The following is a 26,102-nucleotide window of genomic DNA, read 5'->3' as shown; positions in this document are numbered from 1 at the left end:
CCCCGGCCTGATGGTGGAATTGAACTCAGGACCTAAATACTAAATTATTTTAATTTTGTAGTTTATCACATGTAGCCCCCATACCATCCTTCAGGAGGTGCTGCAGCATGCTTAGGCACCACTAGAGTATCAAGACACTACTCTGGGAAATTGTTCATTACTATGGAGCTCAAAAATCCCATTCATATTCTCCCTATGGACTTTGACTATGAGCCATAATGTTATAACCATCCAAAGCAGACTTAGTATGATCTACAAAATAGTGAATAGTGCTCATGTAGAAACCATAAGCCTACATGATATCAACCTTGTTTTATGGACAAAAAATGTTGTAGAAACGGCATCGTCTCTGGTTGGTGGATGCTGCTGTTTAAAACCGCAAATGTCAGGATACCCGAGGATTGACTGCAGACTGGAACAGAGCATTCTTGACTGTAATCAGGAATAATCCTAGTTTCCATACGGATAACTGTGCTATACAGTACACACACACGCACAGTCACTGTTCAGTCCTATTTGCCTAGACAAATAAATTCATGTGAGATAAAGATCCATCCATCCATCCATCTCCGCTTATCCTTTTCAGGGTCGCGGGGGGAGCTGGAGCCTATCCCAGCTGTCATAGGGCGAGAGGCGGGGTACACCCTGGACAGGTCGCCAGTCTGTCGCAAGGCTAACACACAGGGACAAACAACCATTCGCACTCACATTCACACCTAGTGACAATTTGGGTTATCCAATTAACCTATCCCCACAAGCTGCATGTCTTTGGACGGTGGGAGGAAGCCGGAGTACCCGGAGGGAACCCACGCAAACACGGGGAGAACATGCAAACTCCACACAGAAAGACCCCGGCCTGATGTTGGAATTGAACTCAGGACCTTCTTGCTGTGCGGCAACGGTGCTAACCACCGTGCCACCGTGCTGCCATGAGATAAAGATGTGACCTTAAATTAGATGATGCAGATATTTCTGCTCAGAGATCTCCTCTCACTTTCTTGGTGTCACATTTTAACACAGTTAGTATGCTCAACATAAGCCTGTGAGCAGGCTAATGTTGAGGTTAGGTTTTCCTAAACCTATTTAATCAATTAATTTTGGTACTCTAATCAAAACAGTGAAAACAAACTAGGTACGAAATAGAAGCTGTATTTGGTACCTATATTTGATGTCTAATAAAGGAGATTGGGTTGGTTCAGACACTTAAATGTGGCAGTTTCTTTTTCATGTAATGAAATCTTCTCTTAGTTGATATCATGGTTTTACCCCAAGTTTCTTTTCCTGAGGTTTCTATTCTGAGGCCCTCTGTACCTGTGTGTGATTCCTAAGCATGATCATTTACTGTATAAATATTTTAAACACAGCTAGAAGTCAAAGTGCACCAGCCACTATCTCCAAAAAGTTGATTCTGTTCATCTGGACGTAGTGTTTTGTGGGAGAAACGTTTCGTCACTCACCCAAGTGACTTCTTCAGTTCCTTAATCTTAATTAAGATTAAGGAACCGACCTCCCAGACCACTGTTCCTTCAGTGGGCTGGTTTCAGTCATTATGCAAATGTTCTGTTTATAAGATTGGGGAAACCTGCAGTCAGCTGAGACTGAAGAACTTTTTGGAGATTTACTTTCCTGGATGATTGAGAATGCATCAAGACACCAGCCACTATGTTTTCACAACTTAAACTGGCTAGAATAATACACCTTGTGTCAGGAAAACAATATCACTTTGTGTACAGTAGCAATTTGATATCATTAGAATTGGTAGTATTTCAAGCACCAATGGTACCTTAACTCCAGTCTTTTATGAGTAGTTCATGTGCACCCAGTTCTGTTTACAGCATCAGACCTAGATGAACGTGGGGGCGGACTGTGGCTAGAAACCCTGTGGGTGCAGTCCTGTCAGCAGTAGATCTCACCGCCAGCCACAGATCTCACTGGGGGATATTGCAGAAGGTTCTATGATTTTCTCCCACAAATACAGATCATTCTTCTTCTGACAAATGTATAAAAAGCCCTGAAACCATGAGAACTGTTTGCCAGAACATTATCAATGTTACAGCCTTCTTTATGAGGAACTAAAGGAGCAATCAGCTTCCTGTGTGCTCACCGATCCTGCAGCACCCACGCCCTCTGCCTTTTAACGATGCTTAAGTAAACATAAACAGCACTGTATAGTTTTATGGTCTTAATCAATCAACAAAGACTATTTTGGACTCTGGGGATTGCAGCTCTGCTTTTTCCCAAGTACGGTCACCAACATGTCCCTAAAACTTCACACAGATCCCACCGCTATAGGTTGAACCTGAATCCCTCAACAAAACATCACATTTTATGTTATATAATTTTCTTTTTTCTTTTCATGTCTGATTACCTTTTTTCCATACTTGGAACTGTCTGGATTCCTTTTTTAACTGCTAATAAGTCTATGAAAACATATCGTAAAACATAAAACGCTGCCAGAGTGAAATGCTATGTCTTGTGGCAAGAGACAAAAATAAAAAACTAAATATTATATGACAGGTAAAGTAAACTGAGAGTGACAGTGTGTGAAATCAGAGCCAAAGATGTTTGAGTTTTGATCTGCTTACTCATCTGTTTCAGCAGTGATTGTTTGAAAGAGTATTGATAGATCTTTGGCTATCAAATAAAATGTCAGACTTTTAGCTTGCCATGTTTTAGTGCTCAGACTTTAGATACTACAAGTCCGAGTCTATAAATGTGACAGTGTCCCGCATATGTTACAAGCTCAAGAAACATTTGTCAGAGAGTCACTAACCTCCTTTGGGGAACAAAGGCATCTGACCTTTTCCATCTATTTCTAGGAAGCGCGGTAGTGACGGATGCATCCATGCAAGCTTTTGACAGTGTTTGTGTTGGCAGCTAGTTAGTCAGCTGCATCTGTTTCCGCTCTGCTCTTTAGTCATCGCTGATGTTTCTTGGTGGTGCACTCTTTACATGCAGATTCTTTAAAACAACCCAGTCATTCCAAGAAGGGATGGAAGAAAAATGAAGTAAATATATAAACTAATATGTTTTCTGAGACTTTTTTGTTTTTCAGTGCTGTTTGTCTTTGACTGTTTCTGTTACATAATTGCAGACACTTTTTTTGGGTGGTCGGTGGGGGTTGATTATTGGCCCTGAACTAAGGCCTTGAAAAACACATTTTTCCCCCTTTTGTTTTATATCAACTATATATCTATTTATATCTATATCTATATCTTTTTGGATTTATGCTCCAACTATTTGATAGGAAGGCGCTACAACCAAGCTAGCAGATATTTGAAACAATGCTTAGGCCCACAACAGGTTCCGTATGTATAACTTAAAAAAGAAAAACCAAAATGACAATTTAAAGACAGATGTTTCCTCTTTTATAAGAGATACAGAACACTAGAAAGAGTACTTGCCTTATCTCCATTCAGAGCATCATGGATTTCACTGTTCAGAAAATCTGTACACGTTTAGATATTTACATGTATAAATAAATACATCTTCAGGAATTGTGTGCATATATATTTTTATGTGATTGACTCCAAAACGTACATGCAAGCTACATCCAATAATGCATTGTCAGCACCATTAAAGCCCTTATTGATTTTAATTTTGTTTAATTTTTTTCTATGATGCTGATTGATGACTTCTCACTCTTCAGGTTATGACACCAGACTGGCTAATCTGTGCCATCATGAATCCTTGTCATTTCTCTTTAAACCTGAAAGGAATCTTTGTCAATTTGGTGGTCCGATGCATTTCATAATAACACATTTAGAAATTCAGATAAGCTGAAAAAGTAGAAAATATATCACGCCTGATGTCCAGATCGGCACAATTTTTAGTTTTTCTTTTTTCTTTTGTGATATATTTGAATTTTTGGGAACAATAAGGACTTATAAATGCTGATTATATAATTATATTTCTGTTGGTTATTACATAAATCAAGAGTAAATATCATCACACTCAACGATTGCTACATTTAACTAAATGCATATATCAAGGACACTTCAACATTACACACCAACACCAAATCCAACATTACATCTCATTGTAGCATAGTCTTGTGTAAGTTGGTGAATACTCTTAAGGATAGAAGAGTGACAAATAACTTGTGATTGAAAGTATAAAATGTAGTCTGAAACAGGAAAGTACATATAAGGTTGGCTTTATCAACTGATATTGCATATATTTTTGAATTTGTAATGCTGCTATAAATGTTGCTAACATTACACTTTGATTTTAGGATTTAACTGTGTGCTCCATTCTTTATCATAAGATCATTCTCATTAGCCACTTGAGGGATTGTCTAGTGCTGAAAACATGCAAGATCAGTTTCCCATGTTTTTCAAAAGTAAATTTACACTAAAAGCAGATCTGGACCTTTTTATTGACTTGGCTTGCATACATACAGTACAGCTTTGGTGTTGTGACATGGGAAAAAGATCTTTCTTTGTATGAAACCACTGTTCTGTTTACTTCTATTTATGAGATTCCCTCCTACTTGATTTTCCCATCTTAGCAACTTGCACTTAAGTGGTAGACAAGGAGCTCCACCACTTAGCCAACTAGCCAGCACTGTCCTCAAGGATGGCTCACACAGGATACATTACAACCAAAAGGTTGGGTGTAGTGAAAATCCACATTTTTATATCTATGTGAGGGTGAGATAACAGACCAGAACCAAAATAGAAAATAGGTTATGTGATAAATATTAGTCATGCATTGATAGTACTCCACTATGTGAGATATTCTTTTATTAAAAAGACAAAGTATTTGGTCCATGCTACAAATTATTCAGGCAATCAACTGATTCAAAACAACCAACTGTTTTACTGCCGTTCCACTTTAATTTCCCTTTGTTTTACCTTTTAAAAAGTCATTTGCTCTACTTTCCATGCAATAAGGTCTTAAGGGGGGGAAATCACAAAACACTTCACATATCATAGTCACATCTTTCTGGATAAAACTTTAATGTCTTCTAAAATGATTTAACATTGTTGTACATTTAAGGTGAATCTTGAGGTTTTTTAATAAAAGCAAAACTGCAAAATGTTTTTCATCGTCTTATCTTAAACTTGTGACTTGGTTTACAGTTTTTCTTTCTTTTGAAAACACTCACTATGTAACCACTGAGCGGTAGGGAAACTTGAAACAGGCACTACTCCATTTCAAAGTAAAAGCTGTGTCTTGTCACTTTTGCTTTCAAGGCAAACAGTCTATGTTTCCGGTATGGGTCACACTGTTCAGAGTTTCACAACTGCATAATGAGTAATTGGTGAGTGTTTGAGGCCAAGTCGGCGCCATGCATGTATTCATGTTGGAACCGCAGCAATATACTATTGACCAAAGATATGGAAGGAGGTTATTGGTGCAGCAATTTATAGCTCTTTGCAACTAATGTCATTTAGCAACGGAAAGCAATACCAATGCGTGTGGTTAGATTTTAGTGACTAGGCCTTAACAATCGATTTAATAATGACTGTTAGCAACCTCCAGCAACTTCTTTGTACAACTACAGTAGGGGAATACTCATTTTTCTCCAGTTACTCAGCTTTATAGATTTGGAATGCCTTAGTTTTTCAGACCAAATGGAGCAGGTCAGAGACAATAAACTTCTCATCTTCTTCCTCCATCTCTTTTACTTTTTCATGCTACCACCATGTGTCAAAAGTGCATGGTAAACAATGGGGCCCAGCTTACACATAATGATAAATCTGTCTGACAAAGTTCCAACACTGTGATGCAAGTAGTAAGTATATGTTAGGTTATGTTTATAAGGGATTTTTTCAAAAGAATGATTTTCAAATCCCAAACTGAAGAACTAACTTTCTGACCTAGTTAAAGATTTGTCTGGTTTCCATAGAGATTACTTTTACATGTTTTGATATAGATTTAGTGTGTATATTGGTGTGTGTTGGTGCATCCCTGTACTTTTTTCAAAGGAAATTTTGATTTACATTTGAGGTCATGCTAGGAAACCATCAAGTTTAAGAGTCCAAATTTAGGAACGTGCGTGTGTGTGCGGGGGTGGGTGGGTGGAAAGGTGGGGCTATTTCAAAAGGCATGTTTTTCACTTTAGCTGAATTCAAAATGTAATTTTGAAATGTAATATCTATGACATTCACAATTTGGATTTTGGAAAACAAAAGTCTTCCAGATTATAGTTTGCACACACACACAGTAGTTTATTATAAATATTTAATCGAAATTCTTCATTAGTTTTCTTTTTTTCAAACCATCTAGCTACTGTTTAAAATTTCCCCACCTACCCACCCCTGCCCTAGCTACTCAATTTAGTTGACCAGGAGCTCCTGGTACTGCTCAGACCGGAGGAAACGGCCAAAGGAGTCTTTCTCCATGAGGGCATAGATCCTCTTCTGGGCCAGGTCAAAGGTTGAAGGGGAAAGCTCCACCAAGTTCCTCAGGGTCACATCCTTGGTGAAGTGGTCAATATTGACCTGTTAGAGAGATTTAAGACAAAAAACCAAAATTCTCTCAGAAGCAAGTAAAACTAGGATAAATAAGAGAAGTTGATATAAAATACGGGTGAAAATACGAGTAATATTTTAATATGTTAGCACTAACAGGCAGGCATCTGTTTCTATCTAGTCTAACCTCTCATGCAAATATGTTTGCCAAGACGGTAACGGCAATAACCTGAAATTTTACACTTAAATGTGATGTCACAGAGGCTACAGTCTTTGTTATTTCTAATTTTATAAGGTCATTCTGATCAAAAAGGTAGATCTTATGAAATAAAAACAAGTATTTCTAAAACTTGTTCACTCAAAACTCACTTGGAAGACTCAGTCATGGTTTTCTCCATGTTAGTTACGGAGTGTACCAATGGTGATAAAAGCAACAGATAAATGATTCTTTTTTCTCTTTGTTGCAAAAGAGAAGAATTACCACTGTTCCAAATGCTGGATTGATTCTCAGTTTTAAAAAGTTTGGTTATAGAAGGCTGATGAATATTATGCTTTTGTTTCTAAATAATGCAATTTGAATTCTGCCTCTAACCAATTTTATATATATTATATACAGCTCTCTGTGGAGTGATTGCTAATCTAGGGTGCTATGTGTTTTGGTTGTCATTCTCCTGCTTTTTGTTTTTTAACTTTTCTTTTATTATTACTAGTTACTTAATCATTCTTAGCCTGGTTTGATGGATTTTCCTTAAGTGGCCCAAACACGCAAAGATTAAAATATGCAAAAAAGTTATGCAGTTGTACCAATGCTGCAAATATTTGTACATTAAGGCTGTTCTGAGTCAAATTTAACCTGTATCTATTTAGATCCACCAGTATGCCTCAAATTGTGGCAAACAATGTTCTTAGTCAGTCTTGAAACTGTGAACCTGTGGACTGTGGAAGGCAGGCAGAGCACAGAAAACCCACACAGGCGGGGGAGAAGTTACAAACACAGAAACGACCCAGCCGAGTTTAAAACCAGGAAACTTCTTGCTGTTTTGGGATAGCACTATTAACTCCACCATGCTGCCTATATCATTATTAAGTATAAAATAATGTTAATATAAAATGATATAATTTAACGTAATGAATTATATTAATAATTGAAGGTTGTAGCGATGGTACTTTGGCATTGTGAAATCAAAAACAAATTCACTCTCAACTTAGGATACAGGATTAATGAGTCATTTAATAATGTCAGATAAACTATTTTTACATTCCAAACAGATCTGTGCTTTGGAATTCAGCATAGACAGTCATTATGGAAATCTTGTCCTGGGTCAGTTTGACCTGGAACATACTGTGAACACATGAAATACTTAGAGTATGGAGAGTGTTAAAGTAAGAGGTCAAGCATCAGTTTCCACTTTGTGAAACAAGCAATGTATGATTAATTTGAAGATTAACTATCTATCATCTTTATGAGGCTGAGCTGATGAAAGAGTAGGGATAGGGAAGTGACATGAGTGCCTGACCTCTCTGGGTCCCTCAGACTGGATAAAGTCTTCGTAGATCTTCTTTGCCTTGGCAGCCATCTTCGCTGGGTTCTTGGTCTTCTTGAAATCCTCACAGGCCATCCAGAACTCGATGTTCTCATCACTGAACTCAGACTGCAGGAAGCTACGGAAGGCAGACAGACCATCTGATAGAGGGAGACACGACAGAGAAGGTCATGAACTGATATGTTATAGGATACAGACTCACAGGTTGTTATCAAAATCTCTCTCCTGGTATGCACTTCACTGAGGAAATATGTTGGCAATTGTAAGCTTCAGTTAAGTTACAGTGACAGTCTAAGTCAAACTAAACATGATTTGAGTATATCCGTTACACTTCAAACATGGCTCAAGAATATGGGTAATGTCATATTCCCGCAAAGACTACAAAGTTAAAACTGGAAATGAACACCATACAAAACGCATCTTATTTTGAAATGGGTTCCAAGTTTGTCACTTAATGAAGAGACTTTCAATTTACTAACGATACAGAGGAGTCAGCTGTTAAGGTGAAATGTCAGAACAGTACAAAAGGATCTCTGCAAATCACAGTATTATATCATCAACCACTGTGCTTATTAACAGCTTTTGTCTACAAAAAGGGACTAATTAGAGAACAGCTTACATACAGCAATGTAGAAAGAAAGGGACTTACATGTGCTATAATGTATCATTTCTTTTTATTTGATGACTGTACGTAAAAAAACAAACAAACAAAAAATAAATAAATTAAAGGAACAGAAAGCTCCAATGTCATTCTAGCAATGGTGACATTGATAAGGAACACTGATAACAAAAACAAAGAAAAAAACTCAACATGGGTTGTTCTGAGTCCACCATTAATATAACTTGTGAGAAAACTGTTTGCGTCCAATGAAAAAATAAAGACTTCTGTTTTTATTCAGTTTGCAGGGCTCTAGAGTGCGACCAATTTGGTCACAAATGCGACCAAATTTTTCAGTGGTGCGACTAAAAACAAAATATTTGGTTGCACCTGTGCGACCAACTGTTCGGGTAGCAAAAAAACCCCCCAAAAAACTGCAACCTTCCCTGTGGTCAACAACAGACACACATTTTGCCCCTATCGTGGACTAAACCAATCAGAGATAGTCAGGGGCGGGACTTCTCTGATTGGCCGTGGTCCAGTTGAAAGTGCAGGTGGCAGTGGGAGGTGAGTAGCTTGAATAAAGCGATATCAATTAATTAAATCCTGAATCGACTTTTAAATATAACTGTGTTTTGCCAGAAACGCCAGATTCTCAGATTAAAGCTCACAAAACCATTTCAACAACAACCAAACAGCAGATGAGAGCAGGTACACGGATTCCACACAAAGACGTAAACACAGACCCGACGCATCAGAATCAACTTTGTCTTTCTCGGCTTTCTCACCCGACGGCCCGTAGACGGACACGCTGTCGGAGCTTAGCGGTTCTGATGCGTCCGGTCCGCGCTGTGATTATGTCTTTTTTGCGCTGATTCTGAGCTGCAGGTTTTGTCTCTCTCCAACCAAAATTCACTGAGCCAGCAGCAAAAGAAGCAGCAAACTGCGCTTCACATTTGATCAATGTCGTCATGAATTTTGCTGTTTTGCTTCCACGACTATTAAAATCACACTTCATGCACAGCTAGCTCTCTCTCTATCTCTCTCTGTACTTCAAGAACAGTTTCCCGTCTCCAATCTCTGTTTTCTGTATTATTCATTCGCTTATTACCCACCAGTCTACCGTTGTTTACAGCGCTGTCGGCTGCTGTCTTTTTCTTTTCTTTTTCTTTTTTTCACTTGAATGACCTCCGACAAGAAAGGCTATTTTTTCTGTTGTTCAATACTGAAGAAATTTAAACTTTATATGCAGAACATTGTAGAATATTTTTAAGGTTATCTGCTATAAAAAGCCAGACCAGGAAAATCAGCTTCATGTTTTTCTGTGTTTTATTCTCAGTTACTTTCACACAAAGGCATCTGCTGTGATGTTCACAATTCTGATGAAGTCAGTACTGATAAATGATCAGAATTATAATATTTCTGACTGTCTGAGGCTAAATTGAATCGAATCGGGACTTTGAAAACCGGAATCGAATGGATTATAGAAATCAGTGATGATACCCAGCCCTAGTGAGCAGCCTAGGCACGACAGAAGTGGATGTAGCTGTAATAGGAAAAGAACTATTGCTAACTTTTCTTTTAAGTTAAGGCCTGATCCTTCTGAAATTCATAGCCAGTGCTCTGACACGGTGTCATCAATCTTTGAAAGCTGAAAAAGCACAGTGTATCCAGAAAAACACATTATATTATATAAATTATTATAAAATTTGTGTGCACCTAACTTTTTAAAGTTAGGCGTACCGGTACGCCCATGGCAAAAAGTTCGTCTAGAGCCCTGAAGTTTGTTATGGATGGCAGCCAAGACTTAGGAAAAGCTAATAATTTGGATTGTAGAGGAGAAACTCCTCCATTCCCAAGCAGCAATGTTTCGTGCTAAAAAATGTAGCCACTTAGGTTGTCTCTAAGAGCACATCCTCTCTAAAGTGACAGGATCTACTTATCAGCTCTTTAATGCTCTTTCATTTAAAAATGCTAAAATCCATGTGCAAACCCAGACACAGTCGGCAGTAATGACAGACTCTACTCTTGCAGAACAACACTCCTTGTCAAACAGTAGAAACTGTTTCCGAACAACTCAATGAGCACAAGAAATGGTTCAAAAGGAGTGTTGACTCAGCCTCTAGATTTTCCAAAGACTAATCCCACTGCATATTAACTGAAATAAGTCTGATCCACAAAGGCCCCAACCTTCAGCCCACAAGGCCCAAAGGATCTATTGCCAGAGTCCCAGAGTCATGGTTTTATGTATGAAAGACTGTTTTTTTGTTAATTTTCACTAAACTTGGGGAATCAAATGCAGGACAGAGATCCAAATGTTTAAGCTCACAATAGCACGTTTTTAGCTGATTCTGGTCTCTGTGGCTAATTTCCCACTAGACTGCTTTTGCAGAGCTGGGCTAAATTTTATGAAGGCTTAAAAAGACTTGTTAATACTTGAGAGCCTGTTGCTGCTCGCATATTAATGCCAAGTGACAGGTGTGTGCTGACTAGCTGTCTGCTGATTACTTCCTCACCCAAGTCACTGAACTGGACCTTTCAACCATGTTTGTGATGTTGGTGTCTTTTGTATGATTTTTCCCAAATTATTGTTATGTGACACATAAGTCTGTGGATGCAGCTTGTGCTAACTTTGCACACCTCCCCCTTGTCCAAATATGGACACTTCTGGCTCCCCCTGCAAAAAGCTGGCAGTGACATAAAACTAAGTCAGTGCTTCAAGGCTGTTTTTCTCAATGCAGTGGGTGATGTCACAGAGGCTATGTCAGTCTTTTGTATAATGTCTGTGGTTACTCCTCTACTTTCTGTTACCACACTCCAGGGAGAGGGTGACAACCATGCCGTCTTTTAGAAAAGGTCAGGCATTTTTCATGAATTAAATCCTAAACCCCCCACCACCCCCCACCAACCCCTCAATAACTGACCACTGTTGCTGTTTTTTTTTAGAAAAATATCAGTCCACCTATACTTTTCTAACTGCTACCTGTTTTCCATTTGTCATATGTCTGTTTTTCCCCTCCTGACTAAAACCATAATTAAAGCATTACATAGCAGACACCTCAGTTTCAAAAGCCTTTATTTGACAAATGAAACTGCCAATGTTACACATTCCATGTCTAAATAGGACTTTACATGATTAAGAAGCTGACAGAATTAATGTAAACTGTGCCTAGATTACAATGCATTTCTGTTGTTACTGATTAAAAGCAGATGGATGGTGTATGTTATTTAGTGGGGCTTTACCTCATACCTTTAAAAAAAAAATCCACAAACAATTAAAAAAAAGCCCCCACAACTTTATAAACATTTAGACAACTACCTTTCAGGAATGTCAAAAAGTAACAAATTGATTATTTATGGACAAATATAAAAGCACTTTGGTTATCACAAAATAATTATCCAAACTAAAGCTTGATAAAACAGCCACTCATTTCCCCGAAGGCCATTGTAGCTCAACACAATGCCTGCAAAAGGTCCCATTGTCTATACAGGCATATGCTGCAAATGATAAGCTTTCTGCTGCGGCCTCAGGCCTTTATCTTCAATCTAAATGGCTAGCTTGATTAAAAATAGCTCAGAGTCCTAATCAAGTTGTTGCTTTTTCTTTTTTTGTCTTTTTTGGAACGAGTACAAGGGCACACAAAAAGCAAAGCGCACATGCACAGGCACAAGTTTGTAAATGAGAGCTGCAGCGACCAAAGAACACAGCCTCGTGTTTAGTGTTTGTGTATCTGCCTTTGACTCGATACTCATGAAATTAGTTTTATTAAGCTCCAGTGAACCTTCTTGCTGATAGCAAGTGAATTATTCAGCAACACGTTTAAAAACAAAACCCCTAAAAATGAAATTACTGTAATTTAAACCAAAATACTATGCCACCAATTAAACCCTTTTTATGTCAAGTGTAATCTTTTTTTCCTTTTTTACAGGTAGTTATGCATTATGTATTTTCTTCATAATATTGACTGTTGTGCGAGGGCGTTGGTGGTGGGGTTGTGGGGGGCAGAGTGTATCTCTGTGCATGAGAGAAAATAATTCATTTACAATCCCAGGGGACTTAACAAGGAAAAGCCATAAAGACTAATGTTAATGCAAAATATCATGTAGATAAATAATCACGGTGTGACAGTTTGCGGCAACTGTGCAATAAATCAGTGCTGCTGGAATCACTTAGACTGCTCCCTAGAGATGTAACCAAAACACCCATAACCTTCCTGGGCTGGTATACACATTTATTCAAGCATACAAACACTGGAGGAACGTACATCTCTCTGCCCCAGACGGTGCTGAAGGAGCCACTTAGAAAGGTTCATTGCCACTCCACTGAGCTCGGTAGAGGAAATGGTTCTCTGTTCACGTATCAGCAACATCTGTATCTAGGGTTTGTTTTAATGCGCAGGGGCCACCTAAGTGACTTATTAGCTGGGGAGTTTACACGTAGTACTAAATACCGCTAACCATTAGAGTTAATCATCAGTCTTGCAGGCTCTCAGGCTTTCTGTTCACTTTGCGAGGTAAACAGCCGAGCCAGAAATTGAGTGTTTGCTGCGCATAGTGACTGTAAATATTCCTTTCCCTTCTTCTTACATTTTTCAGCATCTATGCCAAAAACTCTCTTTATATAACTCTGTCCCCTGCAAACTATTTCATTATGTGTATTATGTGTTTTTTTGGATAGATATATAATTAGATAAATGCATTTTATCCCCTTTTTAAAGATTTAAAGATGTTATATAAAGGTTTTTTTATTCATATTTCACCAAGCTCCTGCTACCCATAGTGTACTGTAAACCCATGCAGAGTGAGCACATAATATTGGATGAGATAAAGATCAAAACCTTATCGTCACCATCTCTCTTATCCAATTAAAACACCATGGCCACATGTAGGTCTTAAGCACACACGTTTGCTGTCATGGAAACCAAAGCCTGCTAGCTGTACTGTTTCTGTTTAAACTGTCTTGCAGACAGACACCAGACCTCAAAGAAGGCATGTTTTCACCCTTTGACACTGATTAAAGTTAAACTACAATGATAGCTCTTACATAATGGAAATGACAGCTTTGGACAGAAGAAAATAATGATGTTCTTCAGGCTTCTCTATGAGTACAACAAAGCAAATTCACTGTGTGGTGCACGTAAAAGGGTAACTTTACTTGGAAAATGTTCAATTTTGGGATTTCAGAAAGCAGAATTGTTGGTGTGCATTTCTGGCTTTGCTGTTACATAAACTGAAAGACGTGTGAGGTCCAATATCAAGAAGCAACAACTTTCTTTTTTTTTTTTTTGAAAAAACATTTTAGAGACCAAACACTTTTTAGTAACAGCCACATCCACCTATTCATGCGGTGCTTTACTTAACACCCTTTCTATCTGCCACACACACATTTATAAGGAGACGTCAGGGGCACTACTTGAACATGTGTACTGGAGGAGACCTTCCAATCCACTCCAACTTCTCGAGCCACAGATGTCACATAAAAAAATAAAACTCAGCCTTTTACAAAAAATAGGCAACAACAAGAAACGCAACAAAACGTTCAGCTTGAGCTTTCTGGTTAAGAAAGTGTAAGTGTGAGAAATAGAGAGGGTTGACTTACAGCTGTTGTTCAGGACCCGGTCCAGACTCTCACGCCATTGAGAAGCCTCTTCAGGAGCAGGCCTGTGTGCACAAAAACACCTCTTTTCAGTCAGGAGGAAAAACAGTGTAAAACTTACCTCAGGAGCTAAGAAGGCTTTCTTTACGGTCTTTAGCTGCCATGTTGTTAGTGCTTGAAGCTTACAATTTAAACTGCAAAAAAACAGTTATTAAGGTAAACTTATGGTACAAAACTGCTTCCTGCACAATGCAGAGACTGCTAAGTGGCAGTAAAGGTAAAATGTATGTATTTATTAATAATCAGGAAACATTTCAGCCTTCTCACTGAATAACTGTACAGACACCTTTGTACATGAGTGCTGATCCAACCCAAAACAATCCTTGACTTTGAGAAATCTCACTCAGACTCTTTTTTTAAAGCAGCCGGTTAGACGTAGATCGTTGTTGATCAACACAGGTGTTAATAATCACAATAATTAAGGCTCAGACCTAAAAAAAAATGCTTCTTTAATTCTTTAGTGTTTGCCTTGTTTTCCTTTGAAAATGGTTGGGGAAAATAAAAATGACTGTCAACAGACACCAAGTAAACCTCTGACGAACTGTTGCCAGACAGCTTCAGAAAACAGGCTATAAATATTCAAACACATTGTATTGTACTGTATTGTCCTTGTCTGAAAAAAGCCAGATGAAAGCTTTTGAACTGAGTTTGCACTATAAGATTTCACATTTCTGCAGAGGAAAAATAGACCGTCTATGTCTGAATCTTTCCCCGTCATTTCCACTGAGCTCCAACTTTAAACTCATTCAAAGTGGACTTTTATTAAAGAAATTGGACAAAGAAGTCAGATTGTGAAACAATGCTGCCTTCCAGTCACCTTTTTAGGGAGCATTTCCAAAGCAGCCTGCTTTTTTTTATGGGGGAAAAATAGTTGGAATAGCTAGTGAGTGACACCCAATCTGTATCTTTAAAAAAAAACAAAGGAAAAAAAGTGTGCTTCAGAAAAAATGAGGGTTAAGAATAAATAATAAGAATTCAAACCAAAGCTTACGGAATAACGAAACATAAATTTGATTTTCTCGATGATATAAGAACAAAAATGGAGTTCTGACAGCTCAGGCAGGAGAGCTGCTGCGACTGCTGTCAGCCAAACTAAACAAAAAGGTCAAAGGAGCTGCAAGACAAATTTATAATAAATAAACCCAAATAAAGCTTCTGCCACAGCCACATAAACCTTCCTCAAAGCTACACTGTGGCTGGTTTTTAGGTGGTAAAAAAAAAAAAATCATCATGCTTTTACTGACACAAGTCAAGGTCTTTCTAGTCTAGTTATGCTACAATTTATTTAAAACATTTTCCATTATGTTAAAAACAAACATTAAAGGCAAAAGTTTCCCTTACAACACCAAAAGTCTAGGTGTACAGTAACAGAAGACAAATAAACACAAAAAACCGGCATAATTTAGCATCTCATACATATTTTTCCACTACCACAGTCTGTTCAAGGCAATGCATTTGAAATCTCAAGCTTTGTACCGTCACACTCCCAACGTCTGAGCCCACTCAATGTCTGGGGAGGTTTCACTTGATCTCCACATCTTGTACCTGCTTGGGGCTCTGTTCTCCCGCTTTACCATCAATTATCTGGTTAACAGATAATCAGGAAAATACTACCCACATCACAGACATTCAGCCCTCGGAGGGAAAAACACTCACTTCTGGAGCTTCTCCGGTTTCTTTTCAGTCTTCTCAGGGTAGGGGATGATGAGGTCGATGGCATTTTCCGGCTTCTGCAGTAAGACTCCTAATTTCGACTTGATCTCCTTAGCCCTGAATGACAGAAAGAAGAACGGGACAACAACGCTTTAACATCTAACAGTCCGGTCCAGATGCTTATCAAATTGTGACACTGTGATAAGTGTCATCCTCTAACCAGAGTAGTATATTTGAACAGGACACTGACATTACACTCACAAGTAAAAATCTGCTTTAACAATCAGTGTAACACAGCTTCAGAAATAAAGCTGCTAAAACTGTTAAAAAAAAATAAGTCAGGAACAAAACCTAAAATCCAGGTCTTGTTTTTATTTTAGTATTTACCACACTTTTTTTTCTCTTTCTCTCATTAAGCAACATGCCTGACCTCCTTCAGTGTTTGAATGCTTAAGCAATACACTATTCATCTGTAAAACAATAAAAGCTTTAAAACAAGTCATGTACATTATTCTCTGTGTCAAAAAGCCTGTTTAAAAATAATTTATAGGAGGCAGAAAATAGACCACAAAAGTAAAAACTCATAAAGTGAACTTCTTTTTGCTTTAAAGTGCTTTCCAGTGCATACTGTTAACTTTAATGGCACAGAACTCCCACAAACAGGTTACAAAGCTTAGTCAAACTTTGCGGGATCCAAACCACATCACAGCAACACACTATTAAGATGTAAGCAATGATTCAGTACTCACCTTTCGAGGCAGGTTTGGGGTAAAGCGGCTAATCCTTTGCACATTTTCCAGTGCTTTCAATTGCAGTAAAGAACAAATTCAGTTTTCCTGTTAACCCACAGTCACTCCAGGGTTCCTTTTCCTTTCTGACTCTGCCTTTCAGCACATAGGGAGTTTTATACAGACGCCTTTTGGGCTGCGGGCCAACAGCTAAGCCAATCAGACTGGAATGTGTACTGCACGGGTAGCCTGGCTGAGGAAGGGTGGGTTTTCAGATGTGAATGGCTCTTTGCTTTGAGGTTTTAATTAACTGGTCCAGATACAGAAAGGAACATTAGATTTCACTGATTTAAAGTTTATGTAACAGGGATCTGAAGGTGCTAATCACGGTGTGGTTCCCATCTTGTCAGTGTGTTTATTTTATTTGCAGTGATGCATTTGAAAACAGTTCTTCTGGATTTTGTATTTATAGTTCCTGTTATATTTGTTAGTACCAATTTGTTTTCTGATCCTATTTACAGGATGTTTTTTTTTTTTTTACCATTTTACACATTTCTTTTAATCTGACACATGAGCGTGGCTAAGAGTGAATGTGTTTACAGTTCAATTGAGTTCTTTTTGTATATCACAAATCACAATAACAGTCTGCTCAAGGTGCTTTATGTTTGAAAAACCCCCACAATAATACACTATGCTATTGTTTAAAACTATAAAACTATAATGTATAACTTAACTGCGACTGAAGTTTGATGCTAAGTATGAGCTAATGTTTAACTTGTTTTGTTCCAGTTAATTGTGTCAGCTGTGTATACATAGACTTTTTTTTAAAAAAGTCACTTTATTTGGCTTTTCCCCACCCAATGTACTGAGCAAAGAAGAAAGAAAAAAGGCAAATGTACACATTAGTTATAAAGGTATTTTTTGATTCATGTCGGGCTATTGGGCTAATTTTGATTACAAACAAAAATCTGCAAAACTGTTGTTATTTTTAACCAAATTGAACTTTTCAATTTATTGAGTATTAATAGTTTAAAGCCATTTATATGGATATCTGAAACCCCAATCTGGGACTTTTGTAGGCTTGACTTGCTGTCACCAGAAACTCTAAATTGAAGAAGCTAAAAGAGAGCCTTCATCAATTTTCATCTTTTGACTGACATATTCCAAGTTCCAAAGTCTGTAATTCTAACTTCTAGTATGGTAGTTCTGTCCCCACTGCTCCATATTATAGCTTACCCTGCGACTCAACATTTTTAATTACAGATCATTTGCTCATTTTGTTTATTGTTGTTTTATGTCACACAACTGACTGTGCTGTCTAAATTACAACCGACCAACTGCGTCTCCTAAAAATTGCATATATACATAACGGCAATAAATTGTTTACCCAGTTACATTTACTGGGCAATGTACATCTATTTGCTGCCTGGGTTAAGCTGCGCCTCATTAATTATCTGCATCAGAGTAGACATGGTGGCTGAAATGCATGACTCATGTACATAGCAATCAACTCTCTCACTTGAGAGCAAGATTTACATCCTGGCTCGAAGACACCCGTACTTTGGCAGATGCTGTGCTGCTTTCTGCAGAAGTATGAACTCAGCTTTAACCAGATTTGACCAGAAATTTGATCAGAGATAATGCTTCTCTGAAAGAAATTATGACCACTAAAAAATCCTGTATCTGACTTGCACATAATGCAAATGCAGTAGCCAGTTTTCTGGCTGAATATTCCTCTGATTATTTATAAATATATAAGAATAAATGCTCACAGTGCCACATGTGCTCACTCTCTGCAGATTCACTGCAGAAATACATGCAGTTTTGAAAAATAGGCACTTAAGTTAAGGTTAGAAAGGTTAGTGGGGTTTACTTAAAGGTAAGTATGCCATCCGTCTTTTTTTATACACTAAGTATAACTTGGTCATAATTATTGTTTTCCTCAAAATCAATTTAGCTGTAAATGTTATTTTCACAAGGCTGCATTGGACTGGGAGACGGTGACAGTTTTCTCTAATCTTGTACATTCCACTGAGTCACACAATATGGTGCGATGACAACTTCAGGGTTAAGTGTTAATTCACACATTGAGCGTCCTTAAATGTCCTTCAACCATGACGCATTCATCGATTCAGTCTGATTCATCCCAAAAGATTTTGCAGCTTCTAAAATGTCGTTCTACATCTGTTTTACTGTTTGAACAATTGCAAGCTTAAGATTATTTTCAGAATATCAGTGAGTAAATGCACCATTCCTTTTAGTAACTTCAGGGACAAAATACATTCTTGTAAATACTGCTTTTTAACATCTCTGTATATGGTAAACACAGCAGACTGAAAAATTTTTAACTTTGAAATCTATTTTCTCTTTTTTTTTTTGGCATGATTGGAAAAACTGCATGAGTATATGTACTCTTGATTGCTGTCAAATAAATACATCTATCTGTCTTGAAAATTAGTTTTCAGCTGTTACAGCACTTATTGAGCATTATATTGAATGTACTGCCCAAGGTCCAAAGAAGAAAATTCTGCTGAATGACTAAAGCATGATGTGGTCACAAGTTTTTCATTGACAATGTAAGCCACCTACATTTAATTGAGAAAAATAGTGATGAATTTCTTCATTCACATGCTGCTTGCCAGTATTATAAAGGCCGGACATGTTATACGACCAATTCATTACAAAGATAGAGCCGACCAATCCGAATTCTCTCAAAGTTTTGATGCTGATCAAGATTCTAATCGGCAGCAGAAGTTATTAGAAAGCAATTATGAGGCTTCTGATTTTAAAATCTCATCATGAGCAGGTTATTGTACCAACTTTATTAACCTTAGTGTCATTACTCTTTTGTGCGTGCATTTAAGTCACTGCCTTGGGCCCCTTTAGAGCAAAATTTAAATCTCTTTCTGAAACGTGACATGAGTGTAATACGTGCGACATGTGCGCTATAAGTTAATTTGTACCACTGAGCATACACGTAACTGAATACATATGCACTGACCTGCTTTGGAAAGGAGGAAGACAGTTCACTGTTAGCTCTCAAAGCTAACTGCAACAAACCTTTCCCCCAACAACGATCAAGACTTGAATACTTATACTTAGTTTTTAACATACATGTGACTCACTGAATTGCTTCAGTTTACTTTTCTTACTTTGGTATTTGATTTTTTCTGCAGTAAAGAACACTGAAAGTAAACAGAGCTCAAAATTTGCTATGGTGATGAACCCCATGAGATGAAAATCTAAATATATGAGCCAGAACAGCCCTGGAAAATTTCTAGTTTCACACAGTTTAACACTAATAACAAATAAATAAACAGCCATTTTCCTAAGAACATTGAGACTGCTGAAAAAAGAGAGGTAGGGATTTCTCAAATGAGCCCGAGGTGCCCTCTGGACCATGATTTGCATTCTGTAGCCTTAAAAAGAAATCATCATGTTGCTACAACAATGTAGTCAGAAGGCGTAGACTTCTGTACAGCCAGTGCTGTAGGCCAAACAAAGGAGGATGGTAAATTATGCAGCACTTGTTAAACTGAAATATCAGTCTGTCTTGGTATAGGTCAGGGGTCGGCAACCTGCGGCTCCGGAGCCGCATGCGGCTCTTTAGTCCTTATAGTGCGGCTCCGCGTGGTTTGGGAAAATAAATTAGCAGTATTTAGCTGAAGTGTAATTTATTTATGTTAGTTCTTTTTTAACTTGTAGTTCTAAATTGGAAGCTTATTGTGATATTGAAATATAAAAATACAATTATATTCTATTATTTTTTCATTGCTCAAAATAAGCGTCACACTCGCGGAAGCCGGTGTACACTCAAAAAAATAAAACATTAGATTTACTTAAAAAAGTTATGTCAAGTGGTTCCACACAACTGCTTTAAGTAACTTTTAAGAAATGTTGTTACTTAGTTTGAACTCAATACTGTTAAGTTAGATTTACGTAAGTGTATTGGCTAAATGTAACTTAATTGCAATGCTTAGCTGATACTTATCTTTGTTGCTTTAAGCCTACATAACTTGTTTAGGCAATATCTTTGTAATACTGTTACTTAGCTGGTACATAACTTTTCTGCTTTAGAAGGACATAACCTGGTTAGGTAGTATCTTTGTAAAACTGTTATGTAGCTGCTACATAACTTTGTTACTTTTGAATTATATAAAATTGTTAAGTAATTTCTATTCAATACAATTACAAATAAATCATTTACACTGGTTACTTCCATACAAAATAGCAAAGTTTCTTAAAAGTTACTTAAAGCAGTTATGTGGAACCACTTGACATAACATTTTTAAGTAAATCTTAGGGAGATCTTTTAGGAAGAAATGAAGACAGCACCCAAATTATCAAACACAATCCTGCCTTTAATAAGCACATTCAGTGCATATAAAATACTTTTTTCCAAGCACAACAGCTTAACACAAAGTGCAATCAATGCAACTTGTTACAAATTCCAAGTGAATATTTTGTGCAGAAAATGTAGATCAGTATAAAGTGCTAACCAACTTGTCGTCAAACTAAAATGATTTAAAAAAATGATCCAACAAAGTCCTGTCTTTACTAAGCACATTCAGTGCATATTAAATACTTGTTGACAGACCGAAAAGACTGTAGAGCCGTAGCTTAACACAAAGTGCAATCAATGCAGACAACTTGTTACAACTTTAACTAAATACTTTGTGCATAAAACAATATTTTACTTCAAAGATCAGTGAAGTGCTAACCAACTTGTCTTTCAACTGGTCCAGAAAGCATCCAAATTATCAAAAAAAATCCTACATTTTACAGGACGTTTCAGGAATTATTTTCAAACACTGATAAGCATGAAAGAGCAAACTAAACTCATTTAAAACAGTGAAAATTGGCTGTTTTGTTCAAAAACTGTACTGTAAAACAGTGCTACTCAGTTTTTCAAGTTATGGTTACATCCCAAGTTGCAGACAGCTGCCAAATGTCACATTCTTTGAAATATCAAATCACAGCGGCCTAACCGCTAGAACTTTTTAAAATGTCTGTCATTTTCTGTATGTTGTCAAGTAGCAGTAGAAGAAGTGCAACACCAATTTTTTAAGTAACAGTATTTTGCTAAAATGCAAATGAACATTATTGTTCTCTAAAACTGGTGAATGTTCCCAAGAAACAGTACTGACAATGAAAAAAAGTGTTTATGAACAACTTAACTATACCTGAACGTAAAGCATTCAAACTAAGTTAAGCAATAAGGGCCTCCCGCTTCCTCCTCTTTATTCAAGGAGTTTGTTTCTGAGCACTTGAACTTTGTTTGATAGCTTCTTAGCATCAAGTCCCATCAGTACTTTCTGAAAAAACTCAAAAGTGTACCTGAGGTTGGATGGGTAGCTCATGTTTAAAGTGTAGATCAGGCCGAACAACAACACAACAGCAGTGGCAACATCAGGAAGATCTCTGAGCACAGCGACACCCTCAATTATGATACCAATGTCTTCTGCCGGGTCAAGGTCACGCTCTCCTTCTGGTTTGATGACGTAGATGCCAATGAGCGTCTTCTCCATTTCACTTTCGGCCTCATGGAAGTCCACATCCTAAAAAAATTAACAAGTAAATAAACATAATAATACAAGTTGCAGGGTTTCATATCAATTAAAGGGATATTCCACCCAAAGTGGAAATTTGTCTATTACCATAAATTGCCAAGAGTTAGATAAGTGAGAAAAAAGCATTTTGTAACCAGCACAGTACATTTCTGATCTTATACCCATTGTTCCTGGTGAGCTCAATAATCATGTCGACTGCAAATGAAAAGTAAAAAGTAACACGACGGATTTGCAGGAGGAGGCGATTTAGACTTGGGCCTACATTACGGTTACGCCAAAGCACCCTGTAACCCGCCATGGCATAGCACTTGGATACAACAACAGTGGTTGAAAAAGCCTCTGGTTTCCATAAATAAACACATATTCGAATATCCATGCACCATGCAGCGGCGGCTTACAGTGTTGTATGTGGTAACCATAATGTATTCCCAAGTCTAAATCTACTCCTCCAAATCCTTCAAGTTACTTATTACTTTTCATTTAAAGTCGACATGATTATTGAGCTCACCAGGAATAATTCGTACCATTAAAGAGTCATTTGCAACCAAAATGCTTATAGTTCCCATTCACTCCATTTTTTAAATGCTAGGCAAAAGCAAATAGACTGCTGCCGGATCAGGAGAATTATTGCACTGGTTACAAAATTATTTTTTCTCACTTATCTTACTCTGGGTAATATGGTAATAGACCAATTTTCACTTTGGGGTGGAATATCCCTTTAAGCTGCAAAACAGTAGACAGCTCAGAGCGAGATGAGAGGTGTTGGTCCATCATCTAGATTACACGGCAGAACAACAAAGCAGAAAGACAGTACACTCAGCCCACATTACACCCCAACTGTAATGGCAAGGGTCACTCCCGCATAAGCTTGTGCTTTTATATCTCCAATAATGTTCTAATTTTAACTTTTTGTTATAATCTAATGAATGTGTGTGAGGAAAAATTACCGTCAGTTAAATTTTTATTACTGGAAATTGTTTCTATTTGATTACTTGCCTGATATTCTTTGATCAAGCTGTTCGGATCTTCATTGAGGTAGACTGCAAGTCCTTTCAGCGTACACACGCTTCTCATTGCAACTGTGTCGTTCTGTAAAACATAAAAGCAAATTTTACTTAGCTGAACTTTAAAGACATTTTCAGTTAACTTCAGCAAAATAAATGTATATAATGCTTTGAGAAAAAAAGTCCATGACACACTACAGAAGAACAACAAAATTTAAAATAAAAAAAATTAAGGAAAGAAGGAACATTATCATTTGAAAAAATGTGACGAGCAAAAAAAGGTAACCACAGGATCCCAAAAAAAACAGAAACCCGACCAAAAACAGCAGCATGAAGAATCCAGTGAGGAAGAGGATGAACAAGAGGTCACACCAAAGCCAGCCTGAACAGAGGATTTTTTTTTTAAAGTAAACCACTGAGTCCACTGATCTAAGGCTTAGGAGGAGAGTTCCAGAGTTTGGGGGCCACAGCAGCAATGATCTGTCACTTTTGGTCTTTAGACTGTTGTGCACTACCAGGCTTTGATCACTGGACCTCAGGGACCTGCTGGGGGTGTTGGGACTGAGAAGATCTCCATTGTATGATGGTGCTTGTCCATGTAAGGCCCTAAGGACCAGAACCAGGATCTTGAAATGAACCTTGAAGTTGACCAGCAGCCAGTGACGCTGGAAGAGAAGCGGGGTGACGTGGGTGTGTTTGGAGGACTTGAACAGGAGGTTTTGCAAGGACAAATGAAAAAAACAGTTGTAGTACTAAGCTCAGAGACCTCCCTTTATCCCGTCTTGGTTTGAAAGGTGCCTGATGGCAGTTTATTCTAGCTTCAGCTTTTCTACTGTAAATGCCAAAATTCTCCCCAGGGAGCCGCGGCAAATCCCGTTTTGGAAACGCTACTGTCCTGTAAAAACAGCTTTTAATTCTGGCAATTTTTTTTATAAAGTATCCAAATCAACTTAAAACTTTATTACTGTGACAACACTATCATGAAAAGGACAAAGAATAAACAATCCCATAATACCAACATTAAACTTTACCTTACAATAGAAGGAGACAACAAAATCATATGTATTAAAAGAGGGAATGAAGCATTGAAAAAAATTAATTCCAAACCTCATCAATTGCAGCCATGATTTCTGTGATCTTGCGTCCAGATGTTCCTCCCTTGTTTCTGAAGACTTTGGTCAGTTTGGTTGTGTTGTTGTCCAGCTGTGCCATAAATGTGGATGTTAGCGGGATCGTAGTGATGCGCTGGAATTCAGCATTTATCTGTAAAATAAACAAATGTTTAGCGTGATGGGTTTAAAATATTGCATGTGGAGTGCATTTGCAGATCAACTGATTCAGTTACCTCACGTGGAGAAAAAAGAGCTGGCCATCGGCTTTTAAAGTCAGCTACGAAGGGCATGTCCTGAAGAATTTCTTGCCTCCGGTGAGGAAAGGTTTGGGCCATTTTTGCTTTGATGGTTTCATTGTTGTTCTTCTTCTTGAACTCTGAAAGCAGCACCAACCTTTCTTCTTCCTGACTCTCTCGGGTTTCTCCAGCTGGATAATCAGGGCAGAAATTCACCTCTGCTCTCCTGGGTTTCTTGACTTGGTTGGGATGCACATTACTGTTCCCTCTTCTTTTGAGAGAATTGATGACCAACTCACTACACCCTAAGTTCTTCAGTTTTCCACGATAGTTTGACATTTTATACTTCAAACTGATCTTCCATGCAGAAAATCCAGTTTCTGAACCCTTCTCTTTCAAGCATGGATGCTTTACAACCAAAGCTTGGCAAACATCACTAAGATTGCTGTCTGAAGGGTAAGCTTTGTACTTCATAATTTCTGAAGACAAGCTCTCTAAAATGTCAGACTTGAGCTTTGGTTTTAGGGTTAAAAGTGTTCCATTGGCTTGGAATTCCTGGTTGCCTTTTGTCAATTGCAGCTCTACATCGAAGCTAAACTCAGGTATGCGAAAGTCCAGTGGCCAGGCTTCTGATCGCAGCGTGGAGTTTGCTGAGCTCGAGGAGCTTGATGACCTGGATTCTGGCGATGACAGTATATCTGTGTCATAATCAGGGTTGTGGCCAGAGCAGGGGCTACCCAAGTTAAATGAGGACACACTGCTTTCATTACTACCAGTGGATGTTTCTGGAACACCTGTTTTAATCACTTTTATTTTTCCATGTCTTTTAGATCAAATGTGGATGTCATGTTAAGGAACTGATTAAAATCTGTGTCCATGTACTGCAATCTGAACTGTTCAGAAACTCCGCACTGATTTTCAATCTCCGCTTTGAGCTCGTTAACATTCTTTGGTATCCCCAAAGGAAGGGTTAACTTGAGTGCGTTGTTCTCCCCCAGGATTATCAGAAGCTTTGTTGGGGCTGTCATTTCTGATGTCCCAATCTCCAACTGTTACTCTAAAAAATAAGTGCAAGAACATGAGCAGGTGGTTCCCAAACTTCAGTACATGTTACATTTTTTTAGTGGTATTCAGAATTTTGCAGCACAATTTTTTTTCTAGTATTTTTACAAGGCTTGAAACATATCCGAGTAGATTTAAGTTCTGGTCCAACTATTTTTAAGAACCAAACTTTGAGAAGAACTGCTATACAGCACAAAAATTAAATCGGCAACATGGACATTAAAATTACCTGAACAGTGTATGTATCACTTTAATGTAACCATGCGAGAAGCTCCGACTTGGTAGTCACAAAGTGGATAACAATCCACCAGATCCTCATGTGCAACAAGAGAAATTTCCTTTGGAGATGGGTCAATTTTGAAGGATCCATAGTGTTCAGTGTACCACGAGCTCAGTTTTTTTACTATAAACACCAACGAATCTGCCAAAATACACATCTGCAGGATTTCAGCAAACTCTGGCAGACCCCCCAGTGATCCATGTACTATTAACATGCCCTTCCTGTAGTAGATGCCTGCAA

At 37.9% G+C, this 26,102-nt stretch overlaps 1 protein-coding gene and 2 long non-coding RNA genes across 5 annotated transcripts in view; 1 reads left to right on the top strand and 2 right to left on the bottom strand.

Moving 5' to 3' along the window:
* LOC143413169 (uncharacterized) overlaps positions 1-26,102 on the top strand; it is a 314,090-nt gene that overhangs the window by 69,230 nt on the left and 218,758 nt on the right. The gene's annotated exons all lie outside the window — the stretch shown is intronic.
* On the bottom strand, positions 3,498-16,778 carry rgs5a (regulator of G protein signaling 5a). Its single transcript, XM_004567361.5, has 5 exons — positions 16,620-16,778; positions 15,874-15,987; positions 14,161-14,222; positions 7,937-8,103; positions 3,498-6,449 (listed from the first exon to the last, which is right to left on the bottom strand). Exons 1-5 carry the CDS (start codon positions 16,661-16,663, stop codon positions 6,285-6,287), a joined length of 552 nt encoding a protein of 183 aa, XP_004567418.1. The 5' UTR covers positions 16,664-16,778; the 3' UTR covers positions 3,498-6,284.
* On the bottom strand, positions 23,235-25,327 carry LOC143413227 (uncharacterized). 2 transcript variants are annotated; one of them, XR_013093854.1, is made up of 3 exons: positions 24,518-25,327; positions 24,280-24,435; positions 23,235-23,257 (listed from the first exon to the last, which is right to left on the bottom strand). It is a non-coding gene; the product is annotated as an uncharacterized LOC143413227 (long non-coding RNA). The 2 variants fall into 2 exon arrangements; XR_013093855.1 differs by lacking the exon at positions 23,235-23,257 and adding an exon at positions 23,594-23,837.

The sequence above is a fragment of the Maylandia zebra genome, linkage group LG17 (assembly GCF_041146795.1).
Source record: "Maylandia zebra isolate NMK-2024a linkage group LG17, Mzebra_GT3a, whole genome shotgun sequence".
Taxonomy (NCBI): domain Eukaryota; kingdom Metazoa; phylum Chordata; class Actinopteri; order Cichliformes; family Cichlidae; genus Maylandia; species Maylandia zebra.
Note: the sequence above shows the minus strand (reverse complement) of the source record. Positions and strands in the feature narration are given on the sequence as shown.